This window comes from Engraulis encrasicolus, chromosome 13, assembly GCF_034702125.1.
Source record: "Engraulis encrasicolus isolate BLACKSEA-1 chromosome 13, IST_EnEncr_1.0, whole genome shotgun sequence".
Lineage (NCBI taxonomy): Eukaryota > Metazoa > Chordata > Actinopteri > Clupeiformes > Engraulidae > Engraulis > Engraulis encrasicolus.
The window spans coordinates 28,003,211-28,015,710 of record NC_085869.1 but is presented as its reverse complement, the minus strand read 5'-3'; the positions used below and the strand labels follow the sequence as shown (position 1 = coordinate 28,015,710).

Sequence of the window (12,500 nt, the reverse complement as noted above, 5' to 3'; positions counted from 1 at the left end):
CTCTCTCTCTCTCTCTCTCTCTCTCTCTCCTTCAATTTTTCTTCTCTCACTTTCCCTTCATCCCTCTCTCATCCTCTCTTTCTCTCTCGCCCTCCCTCCCTCCCTCCCTCCCTCTCTCCCTGCCTCTGTCAACCTGAGGACAAAACAATCACCTCTCACTTCCCCCACTCCCCCTCTACTCCCCTCCTCCTTCTCTCCCTCTCTGTCTACCTCCCTCTCTCCCTTCCTTCTCTCCTCCACTCCCCCTCTCTGTCTTCTGTCAATAAGCACTCCTCAGAGCACATTCTCCCTGATTAAGCCACGTACTGATGGAGAATTAGTGTACACATATGAACATATGCACACATGCAGACACACACACACACACACGCACACGCACACGCACACACACACACAGTGATGACAATGAACAAATATCTCAAAAGCACTCTCAAAGAACACTGGCACACACACACACACACACACACACACACACACACACACACACACACACACACACACACACACACACACACACACACACACACACACACACACACACACACACACACACACACACACACACACACACACTACATGAGTGTGTAAACTTTAAACAGTAACTGTCAACAACTCCCTTTGTCCAGCATGCCAGCTTCCCTGGTTCCATAGGTCCTACTCTGGGAGGTTAGAACAAGATCTGACCAAGACATGACAAAGGGACATCAAAAGGGGAATATGGAGGTGAGCGGGAAGGCGGTGAGTTGGGGGGTCACTGCTGACCAAGACATGGCGTGTGGATCGGGGATAGTAGAGGAGATGAGCAGGGAGGTGGTGGGAGTGAGCTGAGGGAGGCACCTAAACTCATACTGCTCCAGGGACTGTAACCAATACCCTGGAATGACAGGTGAGGAGACAGCAAACGAGGGGCAGTTGTGGATATGATATTAATATTTGGCAGCCGTAGCTCAGTGGTTAACGATATGGGGTCAGATCAGAGGGTTGTGGGTTCGAATCCTACCCCTGTCTTACTCCATGGCTGAAGTGCCATTAAGCAAGGCCCCTAACCTCACACTGCTCCAGGGACTGTAACCAATACCCTGTGCTTAAAGTGATACTGTCCCATTTTTGGAAATAAGCTTATTTTACACCTTCCCCTGAGTTAAATAATTGGGTTTTACCATCCTCCTGTACTTTCAACCATTCTCTGGGTATGGCAGTGCAAATTTTACCTCTAAGGGCTTCTGTACACCGGCTCCGACAAAGTGCGGCACACTTTTGCTTCCGACAGAATTCGAACCAAATTTCACTCGAACATTGCATTGATAGTCAATGGACGGCGCCGACAAAATAGAACTCGTCTCTAATTGCTATCTGACATCGGCCAATGTCCACGGACATCGGCGCCAGTGTGCGTAGTTCTATTGAAAACAATGGAATCGAATTTTAGTTGAGCAGTGCTCAGCACTTCGTCGGAGCCGGTGTGCTGAAGTCCTAAGATAGCAGTTAACATTGAGTCCTATGAGACCAGCTGGCGGCTAACTGGTCTCATAGGACTCAATGTTAACTGCTAGCTTGGAGGTACAATTTGCAATGCCATACCCAGAGTTGAAAGTACAGGAGGATGGTAAAACCCTATTATTTATTAGGGTTAGGGTTAGGGGGGCGGGGGTGTAAAATAAGCTTATTTCCAAAAATGGGACAGTATCACTTTAAAATAAATCGCACGCGAGTTTAACTCCTATTAGTGTCATTTCTCTCTCTCTCTCTCTCTCTCTCTCTCTCTTTTTCTATCTCTCTCTGTCCTGTTCATTTCTCGTCCTTGTCTCAGATGTTTTGTCTCTTGTCAAACAACAGCTGGTGTTCTCCTGGTTGCCGGGCAACAGACTCTTGGTGGAGCAGGTTGCAGGCCTGAATAGGAACACACACACACACACACACACACACACACACACACACACACACACACACACACACACACACACCATAGTGGAGCAGGTTCCAGGCCTGGATAGTATGGGATGGACCATGCAGACCAGCCTGCCGATCACAGACACATACACACACATACACGCATACGCATGCACGCACGCACACACACACTGGTGTAGCAGATTCCAGGCCTGGGGTCCGTTTCTCGATTATTGTCGTTGCTAACCGTCTTAAGACTGTCTTAAGACCGTCTTACCGTTCCCTATCCCTTGGATTTAGTGGTGAGCGTCGCTGTCGAGAGAGAGTTGAGTCGCTCGTACGACGGACTTTGCTAACGACGATAGCAAAGACACTTTCGAGAAACGGACCCCTGGTTAGGACTGTGCAGACTACCGATCACAGAGACAGATGGGCTTTGTGCTCCATTGCTCCTGCCTGGCTGCACAGAAGTCATCGGTCCTGTGGCTGTGAGGAGAGCAAACTCTCTCTCTCTCTCTCTCTCTCTCTCTCTCTCTCCTTAAAATTGACAGTAAGATGCTCTTGCCACTTTCCAAAACTGTTTAGAACATATAGGAGCCACATTATTTGGAAGCTGCGTTAAATGCAGAATATATAGGAAACTGTGTTAGATACTTAATTATGAAATCATTTGTTTTGATTAGAGATACACCGAGGTCCTGCCGCATACCGAACCCACTGCTTTAAGATTTCCCCAGATCCGAAACCTGATACCGGATCCTACTCAACTCATCACCTGGCACATTATAATGCCACCAATAACTTCAAGAGGAAAAAAGTTTACCGCACACTTGTTTGACTTTATGCTGTTTTATTCAGAGCAAACAACGCGTTTCGCCTCTGTGCGTTGAAGTATTGCACATTCCTGCATTTACCAGCACCTAGAAACTGTGTATGGATCTTTGAACTTTTGCCACCAATAACTTCTATCACTGTTATTTATTTATTTTTAATTTTTATGCTTTTGTTCATTATTATTATTATTATTTATTATTTTATTTATTTCCGCGACCTATTATATTATATTATATTATATTATATTATATTATATTATATTATATTATATTATATTATATTATATTATATTATATTATATGAAGGTGTGCCCGTGTCTTTGTGCATCTGTCAAGTGTTCTTCCACTCTGCTTCTTCTTTGTCTGTGTGTGTACATGTGTGTGTGTGTGTGTGAAATGTGCTGTGTGTGTGCGTGTGTTGGCAGGTGGGTGCGTGTGTGCGCGTGTGCATGTGCGTGTCTGAAGGTCATCCTGTGAAATGGAACACCTGATTATCAGTCATTAATGTGACTACAGAGACAGAGGGATGTGTGTGTGTGTGTGTGTGTGTGTGTGTGTGTGTGTGTGTGTGTGTGTGTGTGTGTGTGTGTGTGTGTGTGTGTGTGTGTGTGTGTGTGTGTGTGTGTGTGTGTGTGTGTGTGACAGACATTTAGTTTGAGGTGAAGGAGGTTGAGGAGAGTGTGTGGTGACAAGAAGAGGACCGATAAAAATAAAAGAAAAAGGCTGGAGAGGAGGAAAGAGAAATGAACAAAGCAGAGACTAGAACAAAAGGAGAGGAGAGGAGAGGAGAGGAGAGGAGAGGAGAGGAGAGGAGAGGAGAGGAGAGGAGAGGAAAGGAGAGGAGAGGAGAGGAGAGGAGAGGAGAGGAGAGGAGAGGAGAGGAGACAAAGGTGTGTGTGTGTGTGTGTGTGTGTGTGTGTGTGTGTGTGTGTGTGTGTGTGTGTGTGTGTGTGTGTGTGTGTGTGTGTGTGTGTGTGTGTGTGTGTGTGTGTGTGTGTGTGTGTGTGTGTAGATGATGATGATGATGTGAAAGAGGGTGATGAAGACTATGATGGTGTTGAGGAGGAGGAGGAGAAGGAGGAGGATTTAAAAGAGGAAGATGGTGGAGGAGATGACGTAAAGAACAGAATGGAATGAAAGCAGACACCATCCCATCTTTATACATGTACACAGTTCCACTCATCTCTCACCCTGTCTTTCTTTTAATTCCCCCTCCTCTCTCTATCTGTCCATCTCTTGCTATCTGTGTTGACCTCTAGTTTAGTGAAGCATCACTGCCATCAGTTGCTCTGACGTTTATCATCTGTGTGTGCGTGCGTGCGTGCGTGCGTGCGTGTGTGTGTGTGTGTGTGTGTGTGTGTGTGTGTGTGTGAGAGAGAGAGAGAGAGAGAGAGAGAGAGAGAGAGAGAGAGAGAGAGAGAGAGAGAGAGAGAGAGAGAGAGAGAGAGAGAGAGAGAGAGAGAATGATAGTGAAATTTGCAAGTGAGTTACTTCATATCGGTAGAAGTCATTCATTATGAAAACATATTCACTCACTGTTATACTGAGACAAAGACGGATACAGACAAACACACAGACACACACACTCACTCACCCCCCCCCCTCCCACACACACAGTATATGCACAAACACACACTGTCACATTCTCAGAATCATTAGTGCTGTATAATAACCCTTACAGTCACACAAGAGTCTGTGTGGACATGAACTCAACTACCTGTTTACACACACACACACACACACACACACACACACACACACACACACACACACACACACACACACACACACACACACACACACACACACACACACACACACACACACACACACACACACACACACACACACACACACACACGCACACGGCTTTCATGCACCAGAGGCCACCACACACACACAAAAACACAAACACAGAAACACTTGCACACACGAACAGGCACATGAAAACATAGCTGCACACATGCTTGCGCAAATGTCAATTCACATGCATTAAATCATGCATGACCACAAACGCACACACGCACGCGGGCACACAAACACACGGACTGACTGATTAGATGAAGGATTTGTAAACCAGACCTGCATTTTAATTGAGACATCAAAGACACACTAGGCATGCTCACCCACATGGAGAGAGAGAGAGAGAGAGAGAGAGAGAGAGAGAGAGAGAGAGAGAGAGAGAGAGAGAGAGAGAGAGAGAGAGAGAGAGAGAGAGAGTGAAGCGCCAGAGAGGCGGGCAATGAAAGAGAGGGGGAAGAGAGTGAGAGAGATCAGTCTTTCCTTTATAGGAAGTGACCTTTCATGTAAAAACTGGTGTGTGTGTGTGTGTGTGTGTGTGTGTGTGTGTGTGTGTGTGTGTGTGTGTGTGTGTGTGTGTGTGTGTGTGTGTGTGTGCGCATGTTTGTGTGTGTAATGCCCTTTGGCTGGGCTGTGTTCACTGAAACACACCTGTGGCCCAGATCAGCAGGAGTTCTAAACACACACACACGCACGCACACACACATGTCCGTGTGTGCGCACGCATGCAGTATTAAATAAACCATGCATTTTTTTTTTAATGATGGTGGTTGTGGGGGGCATAATTTTGCTTTTTTCAATTTTCATTTATGCTTTTTGGTCTATCCTCTGCACTACCCATGCCTGCACACAAACACACACATTGAAGCGTATGCTCGCACACACAACACAAACATGAATGCGGACACACACACACACACACACACACACACACACACACACACACACACACACACACACACACACACACACACACACACACACACACACACACACACACACAGATATGTATGCTGCACACAGACTCACAGTTAACAGAGTCCCCTTTGACGAGGTGGATGCAATTCCAAAAAAACAATTCAAACAAAAACAATCAAATCTAAATCACAGTGCCTGAGTCACACATTCAGACACACACACACACACACACACACACACACACACACACACACACACACACACACACACACACACACACACACACACACACACACACACACACACACACACACACACACTAATCAAACCTAAATCACACCTTATCAACCTTTCCTGCCTTTTTTCACTCCCTCCCGTACACACAGACACAGACAAGGACACAGACGGGTGATTCACTGCTTTCTTATTCATTACTATTCTTAAAGACTGACATACACACACAGTTCTTATGTACCATTACTTTCAGAGAATGACAAACCAAACACATTACAACACATACATCTACGGCACCAGAGATGCCTCTCTCCCACACACACACACACACACACACACACACACACACACACACACACACACACACACACACACACACACACACACACACACACACACACACAGAGACAACACACACAGACAACACACACACACACACACACACACACACACACACACACACACACACACACACACACACACACACACACACACACACACACACACACAGCATTATTATTTTTAGAGATTGCCTTCTGGCACAGCCTCTTTAAATCACTCATCAAATCTGTCATGAGTGTATGTATACTATATGTGTGTGTGTGTGTGTGTGTGTGTGTGTGTGTGTGTGTGTGTGTGTGTGTGTGTGTGTGTGTGTGTGTGTGTGTGTGTGTGTGTGTGTGTGTGTGTGTGTGTGTGTGTGTGTGTGTGTGTGTGTGTGTGTGTGTGTATGCTTGTTTTCACATGTTTACAAGGTAAAGGGACTTATGTTGAATGTGTCCACGGCATTACAACACTGCGTTTGAATAAAACGCCGACTTCAACTGACTATCTCGTCTATGCATCATGACCTGAGCTGGGCACAAATACAAGTACATCATGAAGTATTTTGATACAAAATACAAATACAGTGCCCTCCATTATTATTGGCACCCCTGGTTGAGATGTGTTTTTTAGCTTCCAATTATTATTATTTTTCTCTAAATAATATGGGACCTTAATGGAAAAAAGAGAAAAATCCAACCTTCAATACAAGTGCATTTATTCAGTGGGGAAAAAATCCCACATAAAGAAATAATTATTTGACATCAAATAATGTGTGTCACAATTATTAGCACCCCTGTTGTTAATATTTTGTACAACCCCCTTTTGCCAACAAAACAGCACCTAATCTTCTCCTATAATGTTTCACAAGATGGGAAAAGACAGAAAGAGGGATCTTCAGCCATTCCTCTTTGCAGAATCTCTCTAAATCATCCAGAGACCTGGGTCCTCTCCTCTGTACTCTCCTCTTCAGCTCACCCCACAGGTTCTCAATGGGGTTGAGGTCTGGGGACTGAGATGGCCATGGGAGGAGCTTGATTTTGTGTCTGGTTAACCATTTCTGTGTATATTTATTTCCTGGGAATTGTTAAGGGTGCCAATAATTGTGGAACAGGTGATTTAATGAAAAATAATTATTTTTTAGTCAGGGATTTTTTTTATTTTCCTACAATTCATTTGAGTTGAAGGCTACATTTTCCTAAAATTTTCAGTATGACAGTATTCTTCTGCAATAAACACTGAATTTATTTTAAGGCTTTTAACACATCTCAACCAGGGGTGCCAATAATTATGGAGGGCACTGTACTTGCTCATGGAATGTATCAAAATAAAATTTAAACGGAAAATGTATTTAAATAAAATACAAATTTTGTGAAAATACAAAAATACACATAATATATCTCTGAAAATAGTGGTGCAGAGACCTCCTCCATGTTGTCAGTAATCTGCAGAAGGAGTTGACTCGCTGCCTCAAGCTAGTTTTTTTTCTTAACTCTTTGGAAATTTTGCTAGATATTTAAGGCCCTGTTCGGGATCAGCTTCACAATCACAATGCACTCTGGTTAGAAATTCTTAAACAGAATGCACTGTAATTCCACAACGCGCTTCTGCGCTGCGCAGGTTGCCATAATCCAGCACCTTTGCCATTGATACTAAATGACATACATGGTATTTGAAGTTGGCTAAGGAACACAGGAACGAACTCACAACCTCCATATCACTAATCCAGCACCTTTACCATTGAGCCAAGCAGCTGGCCGTCATGTGCATTCCAGCAACACAATATCAAATTGCATTGAAGATCTGAACAATAGACTTCTAGAATGGTAGAGCAGCTGCTTGTTAAGAATAGAATATTGAGAGAAAGTGACAGTTGAGATCAAAGAAATTCGACCAGAAGAACAATCTCTCCGGGGGAAATGCATTGGCCACGGCGTGGTACGGGGGCGTTACCTGAGGACACGAGTGGATGGAAAATTAACTCCCTTGCGCATGGTCATTGGTCAGTGGGTGCGATGGATACAATTTCCGTACTCCCTTGCGCATGGTCAGTGGGGGCGACACCATGATGGATAATTTTTGGCCAAATTAACTGCAGTTGTTGGTCAGCAGTAATTGCTGGGGGTAATTAAGGACAGCTGACAAACATTCACACTGTCCTATGACCTGTTCCACACTCCGACCCTCGCAGAAGTGGCATTGCATGCTTCCCTGATGCTTGCAATACTGACCATAGAAGAAGAATACAATTTCCGTACTCCCCTCGCCATCATTTCGTACTACGCTGTTATGACGTGAGTAAGCCCTCCTATCTATCTATCTCTCCTTGGTTGAGATGGAACCCTGTATTGGCAGCACCTGTTCTGATTGACTGTATGGCAGTTAGTATTGTGCTCTAAGGCAGAGGGAGGAATCAAAACAGTTTCTAGTTTTTACATCGCTGTTGTTAAAAAAACGGTTCAGTCCCAAATGGACCTCTTGTTGCAGATGACCTGACCTCTTCAGAAAGGCGCTTCAAGAATCAATAGGACACAGCCATTGAGGGGTTTTACACACCTGCCATTTAAAAAGTAATGGGAGTTGGGACATGATATTTTCAGTTTGGAGTCATCTCATAGAGCTCGCTAACAACGCGTCAACTAAACTTCTTGGTGAAAGTGTTGATGTTTTATGAACGAAAAAGCCTCCTACACTCTGATCTGTAGAGTGACGGGACACTCTCTCCTGAAGGTTCTACCATTGTTTTCTATGGGGACCCACATTTGCACAAAATCGCCAAAAACGGAGCCGGTCAATTTAGTGTTTGAACGGTGTCTCTATCTCGAAAGGCCTAGGAGGGGATCCATTTTCTATTTTTACTGCCCTGCACAAGAGAAGCAACAAAGCAACAAAGCAAGCATAAACTGTACTTAGGGATTACTATAAGTGGGACTTGCTCTGCAAACCCGCTTAATAATAATATGAAGAAGAAACCAAAATGTCACTATAATATTAACTAACATCATTGAGGAGGGCCCTGCATAGCGAGATGGGGGCTGCTGGATGGCAGAGCAGCAGAAAAGCTGTCCCTGCGATGGCTTGACAACATGTGACATGAATGTGGAGTAGAAGTAACTCTCATTAACAGCATCATGGACACAGATATTTCTAGCTGACATGAACATTCGCTATTATTTCGCCGTGTATACAAGTTGCACATATATAAGTTTGGCAGTGTGGCAAAGGTGTATTTGTATTTAGCGCCAGTGCATTCAGCATTGAGGTGTGACACCTTTGCAAGTAAATTAGTGGTCTCTCCCCACGGGAAAGCACTTCTGTCACAGGACCAGATTTGTGCAGTTTTCCCACTATGTAGGCGAATTTCTGTTTGAAATGCTCTGCTGTGTCCTCACCAAAACCATGCCTAATCTGTGAGTAACACAGTATTTCTGCTGCTTTATTTTTCAGAACGGCGAACAAAATTGAAAATTGTGCTCTTGTGAACCGCTGCCAGCTTCTAGACTGTGTGTTTATATTTTTTCTTTCCGGTTTTTAAGTGTGCGTAGGTGTATGCTGCTGGGTTTTTTGTATATACCTGGCTTCAGTGTGTGTGAGTGTGTGTGTTTGTGTGGTGCTGCAGGGCTTATGGTGTTTGTGTGTGCATTGCTGGATTTGTGTTTGCATGCTGCCAGGTTAGGGAGTGTGCAACATGCTTTAAATGTGTGTGTTGGCCAGTGGTCTACCTTGTGGTAACTCCATTTGAAGGCTTTACACTAATGCTGAATGACAGCAGTACTCTGGGCAACACAGGCCCGACAATACACACACACACACACACACACACACACACACACACACACACACACACACACACACACACACAGTGTGTGTCAACGCCCTCACACACCGCCTCACCACTCCACCAGTTTGTGTGCCAATGTGCTTAAACACCAGCCCACCGTGTGTGTGTGTGTGTATATGTCTGTGCCAGCACCTCTTGTGTCTTTATACCTCGAGTGTGTGCATGTGCCAACATTCGAACACACCTTGAGTGTGTGTGTTTGTGTGAGTGTGAGTGAGAGTGTGTGTGTGTGTTTGTGGGAAGGATTAAGGAATTAAGTACAAAGTGCTCCTGGTGAGGTGGTGCCCCACCCCTACAAAAGAAGAGGGAGGGAGGAGAGCAGTGGATTTCTCCTGGGACATTTTATATTAGGGTCTGGCATGATCTGTTTGCTTAACCCTCTATTGCATGGCGTTGCCATATGGCAACAATTTTTTTTTTTTTAAATAGAGTATAACAAATATCCACCACTTTACCCATTGTGAGTGAAAATGGGACTTTAATTTTGAAATATTTATCAGTTTGAAGACATTACCTTATTAGGAAATCCTGTTTTCCCACCCCTTTCATGTGGATGCGCCACACTATGAAGGTCACTTCATAGTGGGAATCTTTACATAGTTATCAAACTTCAAGACATATTTTCATCATAAAATTCACCATCAATCTAGGATGAGTAAACTTTCATTTCTCATCATTTAATCCAAAGTAAAGTTGTACTTTCTCTGTAAAAGGCAAAAATTAATTTGTTGCCATATGACAACAACATGCGTACAGTGACACTCCTTCTATACATGCATCCCAATGGGCTCCCATTGAGTTACATAGGGCAGGGCTCCCATTGAGTGCTCTATTTGAACTTATTATATAATTTTTACTTTTTTAGCATTATGTTATTTGTATACCTCAATTCATTAGTCATATGATATTCATGAGATTCAAGTCATTTGAGCTTCTCAATTCATTTACATTGCTCAGATCTACCTACAATAATGGTTGCCAGAATTGCCATTAAAAAGGAGGCAGGGTCACAGTGCCCTAAGGGAATAGTGCAGTGGGATGGTACCATGCTGAGGGTACCTCAGTCATGTAGGTTGATGGGGGAAAGCATTGGTTAATTACTCGTTCTACCAACCTGGCGGGTTGGGAATCAATCCGTCAACCTTTGGGCTACAAGTCTGATGCCCTAATTGTCCCAACACATGTGTTAGTTGGCCACACATTAATAATATATTTGACATTAAGTCTACATCCTCTTCCATTGTCTCACCCAGCTCCTGTTTGTGTGTGTTTATGTGCTACAACTTAAGACAATACACAAGAGGTGACATTTAATAACAAAAATCCACAAATCCACAAGGTTTATTTAGCAAACAAAGACCCAGAGTAACTTAGAACAGAAAATCACGTTTCAGAATACTGAAGAACAAGAGCTTAAGTGTGTGTGTGTGTACTGGTCCTCATATCAACAATATTCTCGCACACACACACTCATATACACACACGCACACGCACGCGCACACACACACCTGTGGTGTTATTTGGCCGTTTTAGCGAGTCATTCCGGCCAAATGGTAACCGTGACAACATCAAAGCAGCCGACAGCCAGCTATGCGCTCCCTTGACACCTGTGGTGTGTGTGTGTGTGTGTGGAGAGATGTCAATGTGAGCCAGCCATTCACTCTGGATTCAGAGTGTGTGTGTGTGTGTGTGTGTGTGTGTGTGTGTGTGTGTGTACATGTTGAACATGTGCTTGGATTAATGTGTGAGCGTGTAGCCAATGCTGTGTCTCACTACAGCAGCTGTGTGAGTGAGAGTGTGTGTGTGTGTGTGTGTGTGTGTGTGTGTGTGTGTGTGTGTGTGTGTGTGTGTGTGTGTGTGTGTGTGTGTGTGTGTGTGTGTGTGTGTGTGTGTGTGTGTGTGTGTGTGTGTGTGTGTGGTCTTTGCATTGCCAATGCGTCCCATTACAGCAGGCACTATACCAACTCATATTTTCTCTCCCTCTGAGCATAGCCTGTGTGTGTGTGTGTGTGTGTCTGTGTGTGTGTGTGTGTCTGTGTGTGTCTGTGTCTGTGTCTGTGTCTGTGTCTGTGTCTGTGTGTGTGTGTGTGTCTGTGTGTGTGTGTCTGTGTGTGTATCTGTGTGTGCATATCTGGGGAAAAAAAAAGAAACTAGGGAAAAGCACAGGGGGGTTGGCATGAAACTGAGGTGTAGAGGTTGTCTTAACAGAAATGTGCATTTGCATTAAAGCACTTGACCAAGGATCTGGCAGTCTGTAGTGTGTGTGTGTGTGTGTGTGTGTGTGTGTGTGTGTGTGTGTGTGTGTGTGTGTGTGTGTGTGTGTGTGTGTGTGTGTGTGTGTGTGTGTGTGTGTGTTTAGAAGTACATGTCCTGATAGAGGTTCCTTCCCATCTCTATGTAAGCCTCCTTCTCACTACTGCTCATCCTCTCCACCAGTTCGGGTCTCTGGCTGACCTCGCTGTAGGAGTAGGCTTTACCGCCCACATACACCATCGACTCCTCCCCCACCTCCTCAAACTCTTCCTCCTCATCCTCGTCCTCCATTGGCTGCGAGGAGGAAGCCGCCGCCCCAGCGCCCAACCCTGCCCCAGGCCCCGGTCCCTCGTCCTCCGATTCGCTGGTGTCACTGTCTGAGTCGCTGTTATTGGCCGCAGGCACGT

The 12,500-nt window shown here is 44.7% G+C and overlaps 1 protein-coding gene across 1 annotated transcript in view; it reads right to left on the bottom strand.

Moving 5' to 3' along the window:
* Window positions 1-11,962: 11,962 nt before the first annotated feature.
* gtf2e1 (general transcription factor IIE, polypeptide 1, alpha) overlaps window positions 11,963-12,500 on the bottom strand; it is a 24,539-nt gene continuing 24,001 nt past the window's right edge. Inside the window, exon 8 of the mRNA XM_063213604.1 lies at window positions 11,963-12,500. This exon is cut by the window's right edge and continues 147 nt beyond it. Coding sequence (XP_063069674.1) covers window positions 12,196-12,500 — 305 coding nt within the window. The 3' untranslated portion in view covers window positions 11,963-12,195.